This window comes from Ambystoma mexicanum, chromosome 11, assembly GCF_040938575.1.
Source record: "Ambystoma mexicanum isolate Mex_15411 chromosome 11, UKY_AmexF1_1, whole genome shotgun sequence".
Lineage (NCBI taxonomy): Eukaryota > Metazoa > Chordata > Amphibia > Caudata > Ambystomatidae > Ambystoma > Ambystoma mexicanum.
Window position 1 is genome coordinate 1,193,937,694 of NC_090934.1, and position 23,332 is coordinate 1,193,961,025.

General features: G+C 45.6%; 1 protein-coding gene across 1 annotated transcript in view; it reads left to right on the plus strand.

Moving 5' to 3' along the window:
* The first annotated feature begins 291 nt into the window (after positions 1-291).
* LOC138505118 (mucin-3A-like) overlaps positions 292-23,332 on the plus strand; it is a 1,277,237-nt gene continuing 1,254,196 nt past the window's right edge. Inside the window, exon 1 of the mRNA XM_069625417.1 lies at positions 292-614. Coding sequence (XP_069481518.1) covers positions 542-614 — 73 coding nt within the window. The 5' untranslated portion in view covers positions 292-541. The remainder of the gene's footprint in view (positions 615-23,332) is intronic.

Below are 23,332 nucleotides of genomic sequence, written 5' to 3' on the forward strand. Positions count from 1 at the left end.
AAAGATGGAATGGATTCCTGGTATGGAGGTCGAGACTTCACAAGAAAGTACTGTGAAGAGGAAAAGGAAGACTAGGAGCAATGAAGATTACCGGTAAGTAACCTGTTACGGCAATATTTTTTTTTAAATCGACAGTGCTGCTGCTTGTCTTTTATTCATCTGATTTAATGTATTAAAATAATACAAAAAGAGTTATGCCATAGCGCAATGGTATATTGTGACACAAAACAAATGTCACGTTCCGCACCTGCCCCCTACCGGCAACGCAAGTCGTTAGCAGAGAAAGCTACTTTTCCTGAGGCAATGTGTGGACCGGTATTGCCTCGACGTAAATGTGAGCTTGCTTCGGAGAACTCGCGGAGGCAGCGCAGAAAAATGTTCTAGAACGCTGGGGCGGCTGCTAATCACGGGCTATAATTCTGCTCACCTGGGTATTAGCAGCGCCCCTCCCCCGCAGCCGTTTGGGACAGAGGAGATAAACAGGATGCCGGCCTAAGGCTCGCCTTATTCAGAGGTACGGAGCGTCTTCCAGTTGGCACTGATGATTGATGGCGCGGTGTCTGAATATTGCACGCTCGCCACTTTACATCGAGGAAAACAGGAGGAGTTTACTAGTGAGTGCTCGGTGTTTATCTGGCAACGAGTCGATGTTGGCCTCAAGGGGATTTTAGGATGTGTGTCGTTACTTTTTATGTAGTGCTAAGCTCTTTCACTCCGGGCCATACAGTCCTCTCCCAAATCGTTTCATGGAGCATTCAATTTTTTCATGCTCTTGACTGACCCTTTTCACCTTCTTCACCACAAAGAGAAACTCACTTTATTTTTTTTCTCGTGACTGGATTTAATAGGTTACATGAACTACTGGTGTGTAGAGATTTGGTCTAATGTGCCTGAATCGTACCTCCACTATGGTTTTGAGATCGTTAATTGACGATGCGTTTGTGTATGCTTTTATTTTCTATCCTTTCTCAAGAAGGATGGAAATCTCGTCGACATGGTACTGTCTTTTTAAAACATGTTTTTATCAAACTTTGAGTAATTAGCCTTAGACTGATATCCTATTGTCCATTGTTTTGAGGAGCCAATCTGTATGAATATTAAATACCTGAAAATAACAACTCAGGTTGAATTTAAAGTTTTGAAAGGCAAACCTGCAATGGAGCTGTTAATGAGCTGTGGTCATAACCACCAAAAAGTTCAATAATATCCATGAGTATGAGAATTTCGACCAAGATGTTTTTGGGCAGTTTATTTTCTCTTTGTAAAAAAAAGGAATCCTGTATGTATTTACTGTGATATTAATATTTAAATAACTTCAAAAACATGTTTATTTTTTATTGTTTCCTAAAAATTGTTAAGCATATCAGAAGTAGGAAACAAATCGGGACATTCAATGTGAAGGCTTAACCTGCTTGCTATCCACCAGTGCTCAGTAATCTTGTGTAAAGCTTGAAACAGCAATAGCACTCAGATGCTGTTAGACGGATCAAGGTTTCAATTTCAGGAAGTTCAGTCTGAAAAAGGGAGAGCCAAAGAGGCAGGAAATCGCATGGCAGACATACATTCAGGACAGTTTTTAAACTTTCTTACAACAGACTCAGCCGAGGGAGTCGCTGTGCCCTTCACAACTGCACCATCTGTAAAAGAGCATTTGTTTTTCACCAAATAATTAGCACCTTTTGAAGGACAGCTCTGTAACAGCATTTGGATTGTTTCATTTAGTTTACCCACTTTTTAGAATCGCTGACCAATTCCTCTTCCTTTTCATAATTTGTGTATTACTATTTCATTCCCACTTTAACTTGGGCACATTAGATTAAATTTTTTTGTTCTTTTTTACACTGGAACAAAACACTTTTATAGTAGTGATTTGTAGCGTGCACACACGAGACAACATATAAGTCTTTAAATTAACATTTTGAGCAAATTGTATGTTTGAAAGGAGGGTCAACTTATCCAGGATGGATGGCGACATGCCGCCCTGCTCCCCTTTTATGAAGGAGGCAGTATCAAAGTGAACAGCTCGCAGGATTGCTGCCTCTCCCTGCAGGAATCATGTTCTGGTGCATGACCAATGGGCCATGCTTGGCTTGCATGTAACACTCCGACATATTGGAATAGTTCATGTATTGGATAATTACTTATAAATTATGTTTTGCTGAATTTATTGCAAAAAACAGTGCTCATAAATTGCACCATTTCAGCCCAGTATTGAAAGGCTGGAAATCCCTTGCCAGAATTTAAATGTGTACAGGTTCCCCATAGATCTCTATAGATCTCACGATTTGTGCACATAACCAAAGGAGATCAGCCCTGTTAATTGTTCTCCCAACCCATGTCTCCCCTCTGTTCTCACCCTGTATTAACCACCCTATTTTGTACAGCGCTGTTACTTAGTAACTAGGTTTAAGCTATATTAATCCTATGCATATTGAAATATATATATATATATATTTGTAAATCACTGCTCACATTTCCCACTTCCAACTATCATTTTGTAAAACATCGCGCATTGTTTTTGTAAGTGCTATTGATAAGACATGTCACTTTACATTCCTGTTTATTTTTATAAATGTAAGTGGATAAGCACCAGAATGCAGTGCAGCTAGTAGTTTTCCATGTTTACTTATATGTAAAATTGCAGTTATCGCTTGAATTCCTGTTATGGGACATCCATAGAGGTGGGCTCCTCCATATTCCATCCTAAGATTTAATACAGTTTGGGTCCCAGAGCTTCAAAACCGGGAACTCAATATCTGAAAATATAGACAAGATTTCAGTTTTACCGTAAACACGCAAAGTGAGATGTACCTTTTTTCTTGCAAACTGGGACTTGCACAGATTATTTTTCAATGCACACATGCGCGCTGAGAAAACTATTACAGCTGTATCTTTATTTCCCCCATTCTGTTTGAAAGTCTACAATTACCAGCATGCAAAGTAATGCTAGCTGAAATAAATTGAAAGAAACAGTGAGACTGAAACCATCACAGCCCTAGCTTTGTTTTACACAGCATGCAGATTTATTAACCCAGGCCGTTTCTAATCCACCATCATGTGCACCTCTTGGGGGACAATGACCACAACACACATTTGCCATTTACTTTTGTTATTGATATTTAACCACATGCTGGGATGCTGCCCAAGCCCTTCAAGCCCAGATGCAGCCCCTCCTCACACTGTGCACACAGTTTTTGACTGTTTACTTTACAGGAAGAGGAGTGGGAGGGGTCAGGGGAAAGGTTCCACACAGTGCTCATTTTGGGGTCTGACCAAAGAGCTACTGGGGAGCCTCAGGCGAGCTACCAGTAGCTCACGATCTCCTGGTTGGAGACCACTGGTGTAGACCCTAGTCCCAGCCCCCTATCCCTCCCCAGCCCACCCCATTTTCAATTTCCAACACTGGGTAGGGCAGAAAATTGTCTTGTGTTTTTTTTATTTTTTAGGAGATCTGGTTTCCCAATGAGTGGTCAAAGAAGAGTGAGACATACACCAGCCTTCTTGTTTGGCTGGGACTCTTTTTCTACCACCCACAGGGTTCTGGAATGTTGGCCAAGGTGACAGCAGCTTAAACCTGCAGCTCCTGGTCCCCTCCCTGAAGCTATTTATTACTGATTATGAATTCCAAGAAAAAAATTCAAGAACCTGAGAATCCAAACTCTGAAAAGCAGAACAACTGTTAGAGATGGATGAAGATAATCCTAGCAGCCAGGACATTTATAAACTTGTGAGACAGGTGGCACTGGACATGGTTGAGGTTAAAACCACCTTGACTGAGCTGAACTCCAAGGTATCCCATCTGCATGTTAGACTTCTTCTCCAAATCCTCCACCCTATCACTATGAGCTCTGAAATGGCAGGTAGCTATAGGGCTTACAACATTTTGAAGACAGATCTCCAATGTGAGAAGGACAAGCCTGTGGAAATGGACCTGAAGCTGCGAGAAATAAATGTTAGACTGTTTGGAATTGATGTGGATACTGAGCCCAGAAATGAGCGCCTGATACCCCTAATTTTAAGTGTTTTTAAGGACTGCTATGGTTTGGAGTCTTTTAAGGAGGATGATTTTGACCATGTTTATCGGATTGGCAAGCTGCCGGGCTCTAGGCCAAGACATATTCTTGTGTCCTTTTGTCCTCAATGCTTATTGCATGCAGCAAGGAATAAAGGATATGTTATCTTCAAGGGGAAGCCAATATATATTTATCCACACTTACCCAAGGAATTCATGGCTGTCAGGAGAAATTTGAAAGGGGTGAAGGAATTGGCTAAAAACCTTCAGGTCAAGGCTTTTTTAAATAGATTTAATTGGTGGACTGTCATGTTGCCTGAAGGGGGAAAAAGTCACCTCTGACCCAAAAGAGGCATATTTTTGGCTTCAGAGTCTCAGGGACTCACATACTTCAATTTCAGACTAATTATTATATTTGACTACAGTTCCGACATGTTCTTATAATTGCTGTTTATTTACATCAAAATGGCGCTGGCAGTGCTGGACAGTTAAACGTTTATTTGGTTGTTGTTTACATTGGAATATTGGATTATTATTGCTCCGGCTCGAGCTTCGTGAAAGACTTTCTAGAGTACTGGAGCCATACCAGGATATGCTCAGCTGACCTATCCATCTGATGAGCAAATTTAGGCGTCTGCAACGTGTGGTGTATGGGCTGCCTCACGTGACTGGATACGGAGTGAGCGCTAGGGGCACCGTACAGCTTTGAATCACTGGACTTGTGGAACGCATCGCATACTGGAGAGACGGCTTCGCTGGGGCTCCTTTCTGTATGATGTGAGTAGATGTGGATCGGAACATTTCTAGTTCACATTATCACGTTCAGACAACACTACGGCCATCCACCATTGGCATGCACTCACTGAACTTATGGGTCTTTTGATTCCGGGTGTATTTGGGACAGTATCTGTGGTCTGCTGGAGCGGAATACGGCTAACGAGCACAGCTTTAAATACACTTTCTTCGTGTTTTTAGTGAATGTGCATTTTGATGGATTCCCTTTTTGTACAGAATTTCGGTGTGATTGTTCTTTCCAAAACGAGTCCTTTAACACCTTTTCTCCACGCTATGCTAGATCGAAAAGTACAGCTCAGACTTAATGTAATCTGTTGATAGCTTCACACTATTTATGGCATTTATGTGGATTTTGCCTGTGTGTTTTGGATTGGGTTGTTTCTTCCAGTGTGTGTTCATCCTTCTGGTTGGTTTTCAGCCCGGATTTTTGGGGTTTGTCATTTTCGGTTTGTTTGCAGCTTCTGTATGCATGTGTCCCGGAGCAGTTATGTCCCTATCTTCTACCCATACATTTTTATGCCAGTTTCTTGACTGTTTACAATTTGAATGCATTTAGTTAGAGATATGCAAGTTAAATATATGATTTATCTATCATTGCAAGGCAGGTTTGAGTTGTTTTCGGTCATGCTGAAATGTTCTATTGCTTCTGGGGTGCAGACAAATCTTAACATGAGTTAACTTAACATTGAAGGGCTATCCCTTGGTGTGGTTGAAGGTGTCTTGGGGGGGGGGGGGGAGGTAGGAACCCCTGATGGCACAAGATAAAATTGCATCCTACTTAAATCCACTGATCAAAACCAAGGACAATGGTGCCACAGAGGTATTACCATCAACCCAAGCTCTTGGGGATAAGGGGGTTGAAGCCAAACAAATGGAACCTATTGATAACTCATTGTTGAATATGGTCCTTAACTTGCAACATATATGGAGTCGACTGCCACATTAATGGTACCCCAGAGGCCCCCATTTGATGTGGAGGTTGTTTCTACCAATCTAGAGAACACTCCTGATTTAGAGGAGATAGTGGAGAGAGTTTTTGCATCCTCTTATCTCCACATCCTCTAAAGACACTTCTGGGGACGACTGTGTGAACCTGAAATCTTAATCGCAAAAGCCCCATTTACTTTCTGTAGCTCCCTCTTTAGAGAACAGCGGATCATGAAAGAGGGCTTTGCAAGATTGGTGGATGTGATCTTGAATATCTAAACCAGCAGAGGAAACTACAATACCAGTAACAGTCGATATACCATGTACAGTTAATTCTGCTCACAAGGAAAGGGGGAATGAAGGAGGTAGTCTGGATCCCCTCGACTCTATAATCACGGTCTATGATGAGACTTGTAGCACTATCAATGATACCTCCCCGATCAAACAGACATTACCAACTACCCATATTTCTACATTGGTTGCTAAGAATCAACTGAGGCCACCTATAATTAAAAACAAAACTGAGCAAAAATAAACCTAGTAAAATATCTTCCTTATGCTTAGCTGACACCACAGGATCCGGAGTTAGATGCAAAGAATTGAAGGACCAATGCCATCTTAGTAATAAATCCCCTAGCCCCAAGTACAAGCAAGAAAATAAAATAACCATCCAAAGCTAGTAAAATATGAAATTCTAATAACCAGGAGACCAACAGATGAGTGCTGGGCTCCTTGTTAGTTCAAGATCAGGGGGAAAAAGCTAAAGAATAGGGTCCAATTTACCGAACAGAAGACACAATTAATATAACATCGAACATGAGATCAGTTTAACTGAAGGGTGACAATATGTATATAGTTGATCAACACCACAAAAATTTTGCTCATTACACCTTTGGACTTAATGATATGTTGAGTGCAACATCTCACAATTTCAAAAAGGTCAAAATTGTGAACACTTATGCCACGTCATGTAGCCCTTTTTTGAATAGATCGAATGTATTGGAATTTATACACCAGATCACGGAACTAAAAGCCATTACTACACAGGAGCTTACATTTGTGGAAATCCCGAAAGATTAGCGGCCCATATTGGGCTATAATTTGGTGTCTCCTATTGTTTGTGAATGTAGCACGCTCTATGCTAATCTGTGTAGAGATCTAGGATATTAATGTGTGGGATAGGAAAACTGTTAAAATGATAATAGGAGGTTCCAAGATGGCCGCCGCCTAACGTGCATCGTGACTCCTGAGCTCCCGGACCCCCTCTTACCCTGACTTTGCCCAAGCAGTCCCGATGCAGACTCTTGCCCTCCCCGGCAAGTCTCCCTTGGTGTCAGCACCTCCACTTAGCCGGCCCATCCGAAGGCAACATAAGCGGACCTCGCCGGAGCACCCCAACGGAGCGGCCCTCGCTGGTGAAGCTGCCCCGCACCCTCATACCGAGACGATCGCAGTCGCCTAGATCGGGCTGTGCCAACAATGGAGCGGGCCGGTGGCGGGACTCAGCGGGGGAGGCCCCCCACCAGCGGCTGTACCAGGAGGGACCTGGGGGGACTCTGCACGGTGCCCCACATCCCCTGGTGATACCCAGCAGGTGCGCACGCCTCGGGTGCTCGGGGAGATCGAGCAGCGTTGAGCAAGGACGGGGCTGGCCTGGGCGAAACCGGAGCACCACCCCCAGCAAGGCGACAGTAAGTGGGGGCAGGGCGAACCACCATTTTAAATGCGGACAGTAATCTTGGCCGGTAGCCTGAGCATCGCATCCAGCAGGGGGATGGTGAGGGGGGGGGGTGGCTCGCCATTCCAATGCAGTCTTGCAGTCTTTGCCCAGAACACAGCGGCCGGCGGCCGACTGCTACCGGGATTCGATGCGCTGCAGGGGAGAGGCCCCACGCCCCCCAGACAGAGGCGTCCTCGCGCTCCGCTCACCGGGCCTCTTACAGACCTAAATCAACAGGAGGCGTACCAGGTGCCCCCTCTCCCCCCAAGTGGCACTACCGGAGTAACAAGGAGACGCCTGGCTCTGTCTTCTGCTTTTCCTGGAGTTGGCCCCCAGCACACCACGACCCCACCATAGAGAACTGGGTGGGGGGGGAGATCGTCACCCATACACGGACAGTCCACCATACACAAGGTCGCGCAGGCCCCTGCTATCACTTTGCCGCTCCAGATCAACAATTTGTGAAATAAACCAGGATAGCCTCAGGCCAGTGCCCCACCATGTCCAGAGACAGAGCTAAGGACCTCCCCTTCGCCCCCAAAAGCGTCAGGAAGACCCAAGATGCTTCCCTTACCAGATTTTGGGCCAAAGACCACAAACCAGAAGCTGACCACCAAAAGGACCATCAGGAGGGTGACTTGGCAGGTGCCCAGAGTGCGGACCCTTACCCTGAGTATCAAGACGGGCCGGTCACCTTTGCGGCACTTAGACAATTCCTTGGAGAAGTGTTGGACAAGATTAAGACGGCGAATCAAAAGCAGGTGGATGCCCTGAGGGAAGATTTGGCCGCGGGGCTAATGGATATAAGGCGAGATATCCATAATGTTGAAGAAAGAGTGGACACTAATAAACGGGCCAACCAAGACCTGACAGAGGACGCAAGGAAAAGTGAACCTTCTGGAAACGCTGACACAGGCCAGCCAGAATCTGGAGTTGCAGGCCGAAGATTTAGAGAACCGCTCTAGAAGAATCAATATACGTTTCAAAGCATTGTGGGAGTCCGTTCAGGCCCGGGACCTAGCGCAAACACTCACAGCTGTCTTTAGGGACCTCCTAGATGTGGACACGGCCATTGATCTTCAGTTTGACAGAATACACCGAGTAGGGCCCCCTCCGCCCGGAACCGGGCACTAGACCCAGGGATGTGCTAGTGGCATTGCACAGTTATGCAGCAAAAAAAAAGATCCTGGAGAAAGCGAGGAAAGCTGGACATATATCCATAATGGCGCAGAGATATTTTTATATCGGGACCTGTCCCAAATAACCCTGAATAAAAGGAGATGGATGCTCCCAGTATTGAAATACTTACGTGAAAAACAGATCAGATATAGATGGTCTCATCCATTTGGCCTAGCCTTCCTGTGGCAGGGAAGACAACACAAGGTCACTGCGTCCTGCGAACAAGGCCTGGACTCATTGGGCATTGAGGAGCAATCACCGGCAGACCCTGTGGGCCCTCTTGGCCGGTGTGTCTCGCACAAATCCTGGGAATGGACTGCAGTCAAGCCCAAGCGATCAAGGAAAGGGATCCCCTGGACGGCAGGTCGCAGTTCACCGGGGGGATAGCAGACCCAATAGTCAAACTGGTTCGCCTGAAATTTCAGCTGACGCTGGATTCCCGAAATCATAGGGGGCCAGCATAGCAAGTCTGGGGAGGGCGCTCGCTACATAAATCTGAGGCACCGGAGCAGGGTTGTGAAAGCAGTTCTGAAGGTTCCAAGCGGAGAAGGGAGGGGGAGAGTCTCTTGGGATGGGATTGGGAGATCCCGCTTTGGGAAAGACTGGGTTGTTTTTGGGGCTCGCTCTCGTCTTTTGGGCACAAGGGGGGCATGTTGCCAGCTGAGTCGACCCAGGGGTTATCTGTTTTTTGGAGGGCGGGGAGCGGATTTCCAGGGGCAGATGAGTGGGACGGGTTGGAGGGTCGGCGCATACAACTAGGCCAGGTCATCGGGGGCCCTGAGAAAACAGAGGTCCAAGGCGTTTTGCCCCTATTCCATAAATCACACCACCTAATAAAATGGAGCAACTGAAGATGAGATCTCTGAACGTAAACGGGCTAAATTCCCCCGTTAAAAGAAAGAAGGTGGAGTTGTTCATACGCAAAGAGAAACCACATATAGTCGCATTGCAGGAGACTCCCATTCAAACTCTGGACATCCAGAGATTTAAAATCTGAGGATATGCTCGGCTCTCCCAGGCCACTCAGGCTTGTAAAAAGGGGAGGGTGACCCTTGCTCTGTGAGATGGGTTGGATCTGTCAATTGAGACTATGCGAAAAGGACCAGCAGGGGAGATACCTGGGGTTGATACTAGAGGGCAAAGGAGAGGTATATACGATTGCCACACTATATGTGCCCAACACTGGTCAGGATGCCTTTATTCAGAAGTCTTACCCACCTGAGGGATTTTGCCAGGGGACGTATTTTTCTAACAGGAGACTTTAACATGGCCTGGGACCCCTCCAGGGACAGAAGCAGGGCTCTGTGGGGATCACCAGGCGGACCTTCCGGGGACCTAATTTCAAGACCTGGCCCTAGTAGACGCGTGAAGCGAGACGCAGGGGACTGACAAGGGGTACACATTTTATTCGTATGCTCATAAAACCCACTCCCGAATAGACTACATCTGGGTGTCTGCCCCTCTTTTACGGTCCATTACCGAGATCTCACTTGGGCCCATCGTGATATCGGACCACGCCTGTTCTCATTATTTAAAGTCCCGGTTCTAGTGCAGGAGGTGTAGCGGAACTGGAGGACTACGCAGAGATGAATGGGTGGGATACTACCCTGCAAATATGGTGGGACGCACTAAAAGCCACGATAAGGGGGAAAATGCTAATCAAAGCTAGAAGGGAAAGAGAACTAAGGCTTGAGGAAGAGAACCTGGGCATAAAACTCGGAGGCAATGGCAATACTCGCTGCTAAACATACACCAGCCTTGGCACGAGAGGTCCTGTCGCTAAGAGGCCAACTGAGTCTCATCCAGACCAGGGCGGCCGAGCGCAATTTACTGCGCTTGCGTCAAATGCACTATATTAAGGCGAACAAGTCTGACGGACTGCTAGCCTGGATGTTGCGAAAGGAAGAGAAGTGCAAAACTATTATATAAATCAAGGGGGAGGGCGGTTGGGTCTTTACGAACAACAGAGAGATAGATAGAATTCCGCCAGTTTTACACCACCTTATACGTGACAAACAATCCTGACCCCACGGCACAAAAGGCTTACCTAGATAGGATCGACCTTAGGGCCCTTTCAAGGGGGGAGTGGGAACAGCTCGAAGGAGAATTAACTGACGGTCAGGAAGGCAATCTCCACTCTCTCCCCAAACGAGGCCCCAGGCCCTGATGGCTTTGCGGCCGAGTTCTAGGTACAAAAACAATTTCTAATTCCCCAGCTCACCAGACTTTTTAATCACATAGGCTCTTCTGGGGCCCTCCCCGGCCCCATGGACGAGGCCAAAGTAACTCTTATACATAAAAAAGGCAAAGACCCAGAGGAGTGCGGATCCTACCACCCGATAGCGCTCATAAACATTGACGCGAAGATTCACACGAAGATCTTAGCGGCCAGGTTAGATTCCTTCATGCCCAGGCTGGTCCAACACGATCAGGCGGGTTTCATAAAAGGGCGACAGACAGCTGACAATGTGCAGAGAGTGGCTCACTTGGTCGAGAAAACTCAGATAAAGGGGATTCCCGCCCTCCTCCTAGTGGTCGACGCCAAGAAGGCTTTTGACCGCGTGGAGTGGGGCCTCCTCTTCGCCACAATGACCAAAATGGGTTTCGGACCCAAGTACATGGATCGAGTGAGGGCCAACTATCGCAACCCGTCCCTCCGCTTGGCAATCAATGGTTGGATTTCAGACCTGGTGAGCGTAGAGAGGGGTACGAAACAGGGGTGCCCACTATCCCCGCTGCTCTACGCGCTTCATTTAGAGCCATTCTTAGAGGCAATAAGAGTGAATGGGAAGATAAAGGGCATCACGTTTGGGGGACAGGTGCATAAAGTGGCCGCGTTCGCGGATGATATGTTACTCACATTGACTAACCCCGAGTTATCGTTACAAGCGGTATATGAGGAGTTTGACCAGTTTGGGCGGGTCGCTACAAGTCGGAGATTCTTAACCTTAATCTACAGGCGGCCTCAGTGCAACTTGTCAAACGAGACTATGCTTTCAGATGGGCAAGCGAATTAGGTACTTGAGGGTCTACCTTACCAAAACCGGGGGGAACTATATTGAGCGAATTACCTCCCTCTGTTGGAGAAAATTAAATTGAAGCTAATAGACTGGGGCCCGGTGTACATCTCGTGGGTGGGACGCATTAATGCTCTCAAAATGGTGGTGCTACCAGTGCTTCTGTACCACTTTGCAGGCAGCCCTCCCGGTAGAAGTTCCAAGCTCCTTTTTCAGAGCCCTTCATAAAGTCACAAATCTCTTTATCTGGAACCACAAACGTCCCAGAGTAGCTTCAGTCCTTATGAGGACCCCAACCAATCTGGTGGCATGGGGGAACCCGATTTTAAGACTTAATACTAAGCGGCCCAGATAAGGCTTCTCTGAGATTGGCTGAGAGACGATGGGGACAAACCGTGGAGGCCGATGGACAGGGCAGTGGTGGCCGGGAGGTTGGAGGGAATGCTCTGGCTTCCAAGAGCAGATAGGCCTCCCCAGATATATAGGAGCCGAATCACCTCGACCATAGGGGAAGCCTGGGACGCGGCAGTCAAACGGGCCCACATCACCACCTTTGTTCAAGAATCCACAATTCTCCCCAGGTTGTAAAAACTTGGCATTTGAGGATTGGCACTTTGGGGCTGTCGAATGGTCCAAGATATGTATAAAGAGGGCAAGGTAAAAGAATTTGAACAGTGCAATTCGGAGTTCGGCTGAAGGAGACCCATAGATACAGGTATATACAATTGAGACATTGGCTATCCCACCCAGAGCAGAGACAGGCAGTTACGCTCCCCCTAACCCCTTTCGAAAAAGTATCTAGACACACGAGGGGGACAGGGGCCTCGATATATAAATTTATCAAGCAGGGGGAAGATCCTCCGTATAGAGCTTACATGAGAAAATGGGAGGCTGACATGGGCACTGAAATATAGGAGAGTGAGTGGCAAGAATTGTGGGCACAAATCCCGAAACTCACCGAGTCCCTCCAGATCCGGGAGGGATCTGGCTAAAGCTGATGTATCAGTGGCACCTAACCCCGGTCAGAATAAACAAGATGTTCGCGAGTACCTCTCAGCTTTGCTGGAGGGATTGGGGGGAGGGGGGGCAGGCTCATGGGCTCACATTGGTGGGAATGCCCAAAACTGAACACCTTTTGGGGCAACATTCAGCAGGCCATTGAATAGGGTCTGGGGCGGGGGGGGGGGGTTGGAAACGGAGGGCTCAATGTGCTAGGCCTAAACCAAGTCCTGGTGGACATCCCCATGAAAGCGGACCGCATACTGTATGTCATTATGATGTCTGCAGCAATGGTACTGGCGTGCAAGTGGAAGTCGAAAGATCCCCCCCGACCCCCCCACCCCAGAGCACAAGTGGGTAGCAAAAATCTGGTCCATCGTGGCCATGGAATGGCTTACATATTCCATGCAAGGGCATCATACGAAATTTATATCTGACTGGGCGGCCCTGCTAACTTTTCTGAAGGAAGGGGTGCGCAGAGCTTGGTGCCTCAAAAGCATGTCACTACTTGAAATTATACTTCCACAAGAGGACTCCGACCCACGAATGTGCGAAAGTCTGAATAGTTCGAGCTGTCCCAGACAAGGCCACACAGACTTAAGTCTGGTCACAGCCAGTATGACTTTCCCGGGAGGGAGTAAAGCTCAGGTCACTGCTTCTGGAATCTGGGGGAGGGGGGAATTGGGAGGAGGGAAGGGTTTTTTCTTATTTGTTTGTACTTGCTTGAATTTTCTGTTCTAATTGGTTATTGCTTAAAGTAAAATGTTAATAAAAACAAGTTGGGGAAAAAATGATGATCAATAAAGAGAAAGCACAAGTAGGTGATGACCTTGGTAAAAAACATTGACAAATCGATACATCGCTTAGTAGCAGAACGTAAAGAAGCTGGGCTGAGCACTTGTAACAGAACACCATTATATATCTGAATGAAGGATGTGAAACCATCGATTGACCTATGAGGATAGTTAAGGAGAATGTATCAATTGTGACATGGAATTCTAGAGGCTATCACTCATTTCTGTCCAGGAAAGCGGGTATGGAGGTACTTGTTTGTTATGACTTTGTACTGGATGGTTATAAAATATACCAAAAGAAAGTAATATACACAGAAATGGGTAGACCCTCTGGGGGCTTAATGTTGGGAACAAAACACCATATAGTATTTTTTTTAAAATTATTTATTTATAATATATACAACATATCAGCAACAGCAATATTAACAAAAACCAAAAACAGGAAGTACACAAAAAGAATTAATAAAAAAATAAACAAGGAAGAAATAACCTAAAAGAAGTCATTAAACACATTCCAGATCTTCTCATATGTAGACAATTTACATTTCAATTTGTAAATCAATTTCTCCGTCCGTGACAGGTTATGCATTTCCTGTATCCACTCCTCATAGGAAGGTGAGACCCGCCCTTTCCACCCACGGAGAATCAACCTCTTGGCCACAATGAATGCACGAAAAATCCACTTCTTGTGAGCTGATCATATAGTATTTAATGAGCATCAAAAGAAGATTGATAATATTTGTACATTGCCAGCTATTCTAGAGTTAAATACTAATAATGTACAGAATATTACTGTGCAAATGCTCTGAAATACATTCAGGTGCAGTCATTGGTGACTTAGATGGCATAATGAAGATTGCCCAAGCGCTTAGCGCAGGTAGTCTTGATTCTATTAAAGACACAGAGGCGAGCATTATGCTTTTACTTCAACTTTTTTTTTCTTATTTTTCTTTTATTAGTTTGAAAACTGCAAACATGCGAAGAAAAACAAAACATAGACAGGTTAGTCAGAAACTACAATCCCCATGAGTCCTTGCAGCATAGTAGTCCTGAGCCTCTGTCCTTCTGTCCAATCAGGGCTCTCACTTGGGTATAAATCCCTGCTGCTCTAGGTACCTTCCTCTTCTTGGTGGGGAGTCATAATGTCGAAAAAAAAATGTCGACTTTCGTTTTTTTTAATTATATATTTATTTTAGGGGTTCGGGAGTAAAAAAAAAGGGAAAAATAAAAAAAAAATCAAAAAAGGGGGGCTGGGGGGGAACCCCCCCATTTCGAAAAAAAAATGCATTGAAAAAAAAAGTCGACATTTTTTTTTCGACTTTTTGTCGACATTTTTGTTGTCGACATTATGACTATAAACCCCTCTTCTTTTAGATGCTGCTTTAACATTCTGTAACAGTCTTGGGTAACTTCTTCTGCTCTTCCGTACCTCGAGCTGCCCTGCACTCCATCAACTTTAGATGCCTTCCTCTCAATATTCTCCCTGCTGGCTCTGTGGGCGACAAATCTCGAATATTCTTCTGATCCTCCTCTGTGTGAAAAGAGAATTGCATTTTTAGGGAGGGGAATTCTGCTGTCAATGTCCTCAACACAACATACTGTTTAATCATCAGTCAGCGTATTCCAACTGTTGAGGGATAATGTTTGTCTCTGTGTCTTTAATAGAATCAAGACCGAAGGCGAGCATTATACTTGTTCAAAGCTCTCTACAACTGCAGTGGCAATATTAGAAACTGTTTTGAAATGGAAGGTTCTGAAAACTGAGTCGATTGTCCAGTTGGCTGCCTTCATGATCTCCTGCAGCGGAACTCCTGCTGCAGAAGCTCTGGAAGCCATTGCTTCTCTGTTCGACAGAGCCCCAACAACGGAATATTATCAAAGTCCATCTTGAATATATGATCCAATATGATGACGAAAACATCCATTACAGGTTATAAGAGTTAATTATATAGAGCAGAGTGCTCTATATAATAAACTCTTATAACCTGTAATGGAGCAGAGTGCTCTATATAATAAACTCTTATAACCTGTAATGGAGCAGAGTGCTCTATATAATAAACTCTTATAACCTGTAATGGAGCAGAGTGCTCTATATAATAAACTCTTATAACCTGTAATGGATGTTTTCGTCATCATATTGGATCATATATTCAAGATGGACTTTGATAATATTCCAAATCTGAAATAATCAATGTAGCACAGATATAATGAAATTCTAAGGGAGAGCGCATATATACACTGGTCATTTATCTTTTTTTTTAACTTTATTTTAAATCAAGGCAGAATGATAGGTACAGACATTATATGCAGTGGTTATATCGGCAAGTTGACCCCCAGTCCTTTATGCCCCCTGCGTCCTCTCCCTCCACCCTCCCCCTGGTCCACCCGTCCCATAGGCTCTGTGAGCGGGCTCCTCCCTCCCGGGCAGTCCGGATTGAGCTTCAGCGACTATGTGTCTTCCTCCGGGCTCTCCTGGTTTTTTAAGATGCAGTGGGCCCTGGTGGGTTTGTAGGTCAGGGCGGGGAAGCGCTGGTCGAATTCCAGCACTGGAGCCCAGATGTTCTGGAAGCGATGTAGAGTTCCCACTTGTGCTGCCGTCACCTTCTCCGCTATCAGAATGTCCCATAGTTTGGTCCACCATTGGGCAATGTGGGGGCCTTCCGGGGTTTTCCAGGTTCGGGCCACCACCGTTTTCCCTGCTAGTAGGCAGTGAGTTAGTAGTTTCGCTCTGGGTCCGGAGCGCGGGTAGATCCCGGGGATTGGAGCTCCCAGCAAGATCGGTTCTGGTTTCAAGGGAATCATTGTTCCGGTAATTTGTGAGATGGACTCTAGGCAAGCTTTCCAGAATGGTTGGATCTTCGGGCAGTCCCACCACATGTGGAAGAAAGAGCCTGGGTGGCCGCATACTCTCCAGCAAGAGTGGTCCACCTGGGGATTCATATGGTGAAGTCTGAGGGGCGAATAGTACCACCGCAGCGTGATCTTATACGCACATTCCCTGTTGGTGATGCAGGTGGACGAGGTATGTGTTCTGGTCCATATGTCAACCCAGGTTTGATCCTGTATCGGGTGACCCAGGTCCGCTTCCCATTGGGCCATGCATCGGGTTCTTGTGGTCAGGAAGTCGCTTAGAAAGCGTCTGTACAGGGTGGATACACTACCGCGGGTTGGAAGGTCTCCTAGGGTGAGTTCTAGGGCAGTGGGAGGGCGCGTTGCTGCTTGCAAGGCTGGTCATTTATCTTTAACGTATGTTTCTATATGTTGGGCATCAGCAGACCTGCCCTTCTTTATGACCATTATATGCAGCTGGACCCTCTGCAGAGCTAAATAGATTTGTGTATAGCGCACGCACCGGGCTTTGGTGTGTTACCCTTGATCCTTCACATCCAGATGGGATTGTAAGTATTAGCAAGCAGCATACTTAGATTAAACTGTAAATGTTAACATGTGCCACACTTAGAATTGAGAACATGAGCCTGCGCCGCATCTAGACAGGATTGTGAATGTTAGCAGTTGCCACACTTAGCATTGAGAACATTAGCCTGCGCCATATCTAGACAGGATTGTGAATGTTAGCATTGCCACACTCAGACGGAATTCCCAACTTTGCCCTGCGTCGCATCTAGATAGTATTGTGAGGGTTGGCGAGTGCCACACCTGGACGGAATCATGGAGATTACCAGAAGGAATTGAGAATGCTAGTGTGTCCCGCACTTGGATGAAGTTGTGACCATTGGCCTGTGCAGTATCTGGATGGCATTGTGAGGATTGGTGAATGCCACACTCAGACTGAATAGAGTAGGTCAGCAAGTGCTACACTGATCTGTGGATTGCATGTTAAATGTCACATAACCCAACTTAAACTCAAACTTTCTGCATACTTAAACTCACACAACCATCTCTCGCACAACCAGCTGCACGCACTTCACCACACTGCAACAACACATAAACCGCACCAACAGCACACGCGGACTGACACCGATCCAAAACCCGCACCTAAGCTCAGCACCCGGTGTCTACCGAGTTGAAGCTGCCAACAGCACACCACTCCTCTCACTATCCTACGCCCTCTTCACCGTACTAACCCATCCCACCTTCTCATTTACAGATCCTCTAGAGTGCATGGGGACCAAGTCCGATGGTGACGGTGCACTATACAAGTACCGTTAACATAACATCACATCTGCGCCTGAAACTCTGCAAGCTGGTAGTGTTAGCATCTGGTCCTGCACCAGTGTGTGGGGGGCTCCCGACAGATCTGTCAGTATATCCGCTCTGTGAGAAATCCTCAGGAGGAAATCTGAGGAAAGTTCCACCAGATCTAGAAGCCAAGCTTGCGATTTCCATTCTGGTGTCACCATCACCAACTCCACCTTGTCTCTGCGCACCTTCGCTAGTGCCCTAGTCAGCATCTCCAATGGGGGAAAGGCGTTTTGTATTTGGTCGCTCCTGCTGTGAAGGAAAGTGTTTGTTCCTAGAGCTTTTGGGTTTTAGTGTCCAACTGAAGTTTTGTCAGCTCGGTATTCAGCCACGAGGCGAACAGGTTTGTATGGAAAGGTCCCCATCTGGGGTGTAACTTCTCGAGGACTGCCTTGTGTAGTTTCCAGTTGCTTGAGTCTAGAAAATATCGGGAGTTCCAGTCCACTACTGTATTCGGAGCTCCCGGAAGATATTCTGCCGTGACCAATATGTTTTTCTCTAGGCAGAAATGCCAGCAGTCCTTTGCTAGCTCTAAGAGCCTGGATTTCGTGACTCCTAGCTTTATGTATTTTGCTGCTGAGATGTTGTCCATCCGCAGCAGAATTGCGCCCTGTCCTTGGTAAACGCTTTCACCGCGAAAGAGCCAGCTAGAAGCTCCATTCAGTTTTTATGTAGTTCTAGTTCTCTAGGGACCATTTTCCCCCTGTTTCTGTCTGACCTCATCTGGCCCCCCAGCCTGCTCTGCTGGCGTCTGAGTTCTGGAACGTCTCCGAAGATGGCTCTGCCATTCCATGCCTCCATGTTGTGGAGCCAGCAGAGTAAATTCTGTCTTGCTGTCCTCGTCTAATGGCACTATCTCCAACCTTTCTGGAGGTATTTGATCTTGAGCCTCTGAAAGGCTCGATTGTGCAGGGGCCCGAGAAATAATTGCTTGAATAGAAGCTGCTAGGAGTCACACTATCCTGGCTAGATTACAAAGCGATATAACCAAATTCCTGAGAGGTGCTCTCAGATCTTCTTTATGGATCTCATCTTGGGCGCGCGCTGGAAGTTCCAGTGTCGCCATCTTCGTATCTATTGTGAAACCTGTTCTCTTGCTCAGGGCGGATTTTTCATTGTTGACCAAAAAACCCAGTCCTGTTATTATGGATATTGACCAGTGTACTTGTTTCTGTAATCTCTCCTTGCCCCCTGCCATGAACAGGATGTAGTCTAAGTAGATGATCATCCGAATTCCCTGATCTCGAAGGGTGGCTGCTTAGGGGCCTCATGAATTTGGTGAAGGCCCATGGTGCTGAGCTTAGGCCAAAAGGCTGACTCTTTCCTCCAAAGGAACCCCAAGAAGCGACGGTATTCTACTGCTATTGGTACCGTGAGAGATGCGTCTTTGAAATCTAAGCGCTAGCCAATCGTCCTTTCTGAGTAGCTCTTCCCAAGAGATGGATTCCCTCCATTTTGAAGTGTATGTACACTAGCTAACTGTTTAATCCTTTTAAATGTATGACTGGTCGCACTTTGCCTTTGCGGTGGACTAAGGATATGTTGCTTAGAAAGCTTGTGAGATTGTGCCCTCTCTATGGCGTTCTTCTGTGCTACAGCTTGAATCTCCGAGTCTAGCAATATGCTCTCCGCTTGAGAGGTGTATGCGTGGGGGAGGTCTGCACTACTTGGGAGGGTCTACAAACTCTAGTTCGAAACCTCAGACGCATGCTTCGGAAGACAGCTTGCACCAGTTTTTGAAAAGCAGTGGAGGGTATATCGCTATGCGTGCCCTCACATGTTGCACTTCCTTGTTGCTTGACATATCCTCTCCCTCTGTGACCTTTGTAGCCTCGGCCTCTGTTGGGGGGGGGGGGGGCGGGGGAAATTCATCCTGCCACCTCGACTCCCAGTATTGTGCTTTGGGGCCTTCTGTTTGCATTGAAGCTGCCAGTCGAGTGGCCTCTATAGACTGCCCCCACATCCCTGCAAAAACTCTTCCAGGGAAGACTTTCCTAATAGAAGCTTTTGCTTTCTCGAAGGCTGTAAATTTTCCTACAAACTTATTCATTTCCTTTACAAATGCTTATCCAAAGAGCAAGCCTTTTCCTTGTGCTTCCTCGCCTGCCACGTAGGAGGAAAGGTCTCCTAATTTGTTAATTTTAAGAAGCATTGTTCTGCGTCCCTCTGAAATTACCTTGTGTCTTTTGCTCTTTGAGCTAGGTCCATGATTTTTGCAATGGGCCCTGCTAGGTCTAAAATCTTGTCCTGGCATGTCTTCCAGGCACGGTCCATGCCTTTCCTGGCGTCTTTACCAGCCTTCGTCACGAAAGTGAGCATTTTGGGGTCCAGTTTCGGGGTATTTGCTACTCTTCAGTAAGTTTGGGTCTTTGACATTCCGATCTTCGGCAGAATCTAATCTCCTTCTCTAAAGGTTTGTGCATTTCTTTGCACCATGTACAACGCTACTCTCGGTGATGGAGCCTATTCGGGCGATCTGGTGTGCCTGATTGCCTCTGGTTCAAACATGTCAGACATGTCCTCTTCATCCTGGGGGCTATCCACTTTGCTCGCTTACGGCTCACAAGATAATTTCCTCTGCGGCTCTGTGCTGTAATTAACAATGCTAGCATTGTCACCCTTCTCTTCCTCATACTGTTCGAACTCTTCGGAGGATGAGAACATCCCCTCTATTTTTCGCCCCTGGGGTAGGGGGTACGAGGCTGGGCAAGGCTGACTTTGATAGCAAGGCATTCTTAAGCTTGTTAAATGCGTCAGCCACCTCCTGGGGCTTCTTTTGCGTCCCCATCCCTGAGCCCAGGGCTGTAGAAGAGGCCTTCCTCTTCCGGGCTGATCTACTCCCCTTTTCAGTGTCTTTAGAGGCTTATCTATGGAGGTCACCTCACCTGGGTCTTCAAGTAGGTCAGCTTTCTTGCCCAAAACGTCTTTCAGGACCTGCAACCTGTCCTGTATATGCTTAATTCCCTGAGCTACTGCTCTCACTAGGGAGTCTCCCAATACCTTTTTAAAACTTTGAGAGCGGTCTGCCTCCTCCTCTCCTTACTCCCGTTTGCTGTCTTCGCTCCACACCTCATCTCCCATATCACAAGCCATGTTAGTTCAGACCTGTAGGCTGTGAAGCTGGGAACAGGCACTGTCACCCCGCAGCTTGGGCTGTGACAGCAGTATCTTCAGGCAATAGCTCCACTGGTTTTACTTTTAAATGTATATATTTTTTTCTAATTAAAAAAGAATTATCTTTTGATTTTCGCTGAAACGCTGTGTTTGTGCTCTTTATAGCAGCTGTAGTGCTTGCGGAGCAAAGGAACTCTGCATGAATTGCATTCTGTTTTCGATTTGGAACATTGTGTTAAAATCGAATGCGCGCCCGACGTTTGGTGCGTCATAATTATCACTGTCGTGTGAACGGGCAGGCTGTGAAGTGCGGTGCGTAATTACTACAGAAAGTAATTTGAAAAGCAGACTGGAGCCCTGTGCCAGCAAGATCGCTCGCGGGCCCGGTCTGCTTTGAAATGGAATATGCTCTCGAGCGCATTGAATGAGGGACGCCGGCGAAAAAGTAACATGTAAAATCTACCTTGGCAAATTTCTACATTAATATTAGCGCATGCAATGCTAAGCACGTATTAGGATACTTCAAATTCCACACTAACGCTGCATGTGAGGTAGTATAGGGTTAGTTAGCTTTCGGTTGCAGCAAAAAAGAGGAAGGGACCTAGAGCAGCAGGGATTTGTACCAGAGGGAGAGCCCTGATTGGACAGCATGTCATAGGCTCAAAACTACTATGCTGCAAGGCCTCAATGGGATTTTAGTTTTTGAGTATCTGTTTTTTCTTCTCATATTTGCAGTTTTCAAACTGATTTAAAAAAAAAGAGAGAATAAAAGTTGAGGATTTTAAAAGCTGTTGGAATCAGTAATAAAGTAGTAAAAGCATAATGCTCGCCTCCGGTCTTGACATGGAATTACATTAGCAGTCTCAAATATAATTGATAGCGAATTGGTCCTTGGTTGACAGTGTTTTTATTTTGATATAGGTAATTTCGGTGCTGCTTGGTGGTGACTAGTAACTCTCAGACTGCCGAGTGTGTCACAATTTATGAAGAACAGAATTTTCAAGTCACCTTCTAGCGCACCTAAAGTTAACGCTAACTATAAGTTAAATGATGTTCCAAAAATCATGTTTGTTGTATCATGAGGCTTTTTTATTCCAAAAATGATCCTCCAAAAATTGTTCTTAAATAGTAGTGCCCTCTTGACGTGGAATTGAGGATTGAACAATTGATTACCATAATGCACTATACATTATAATGGGTGATTTGAATTTCAAAAGGTTTACACCTACACTTCATGAGGTTAGAGACCTTGTGCCTGTTGCTACTCCAATCAGTTGGAAACCCTGCATACTTATACCAATATTTAAACAAGGTGCACAAGATCTCCCCAACAACTACAGATTGTTGGTGATGTCCGATGCCGCTTCAGAAATGTTTGCACAGATTTTGTTAGGTGAATTAAATTTATGAGCAAAGAATAACCATATACTCTCGGAACAGGGTTTAGATGTGGAATGGGGATCATAACAGATGTGTGGATGCTTGTGTACTTGATACGTCAGTTTGGCAGGCAAAAATAAACATTTATACATTTGCTTCATTGATTTTAAAGGGGCGTTTGACACCGTTGACAGAGAAATCCTATGGAGGAAACTAAGAGGGTAATTTGAGCCCTATTCTATATTTTATACAAGAGTTGTATACTGATAATACGACTCAGATCCGATTCTACCAAGAGGGTAGTGTGAGGGTAGTGTGAGTGGGAAAATACTCCTAAACTTGGGCCTCAAACAAGGATGCCAGTTAGCACCTACCTCTATAATATATATATGGCTGAAGGTTTTGAGTGACATTTGTAACTTTCCTCCTAAAGTAGGAGAAACACATAAATTGGTTAGGTTATGCTGACAATACTCTTATTCGATCATACCCCCATAGGATTACAGTGATCCATAACCAGACTGTGTGAATACGCTAAAAATAATTTAAGCATTAACTATAATGAAACCAAAATTATGAAAGTGGGCTCTCATAGTACTAGTAATGGAAAATGTGTTTGGAAGATGGAATACATCTATCTGGGTATCTAACATCTGACACATTACATGTCCACATGCTGGAAAGTATTATAGTACAAACAATTGAGCGTAGATTTAGGGTAATTTCGAGCTTTATAAGATACGATAGATCCTCAATCATAAGCTTGTTAAAGCTGTATAACCCATGTCTAACATAGGGCCAAGAGGTCTTTATGACTAGAGAAAAACATGGATAAAAAAGCTTGATGCAGAGAGTCTTGGTCTCCCGAGTAATGTCAGTTGAAGGTCTTAACTGTGAATTGGGTTCTAACCTCACTTGCCACCCTAATGGAAATTAGCATGGGTACACAATTCATATATATCTGTAGCAATTAAAGATAAGGATTCACTCTACTCTGACTTTGGCAGGTACTTTAGAAAACAATATCGCAAATGGAACACTACAAGAATGTAACAATGAGGTGACTATGGTTTTTGAAGACATTTGTTTTAAATGGGGATAAGGAAACTCCTATATTGGTGATGGAAACCAAAATTATAAAACTAGCTGGTATTTAGGATAGTGATGATAACCTGTTTAAACTGGGTGCTATGAG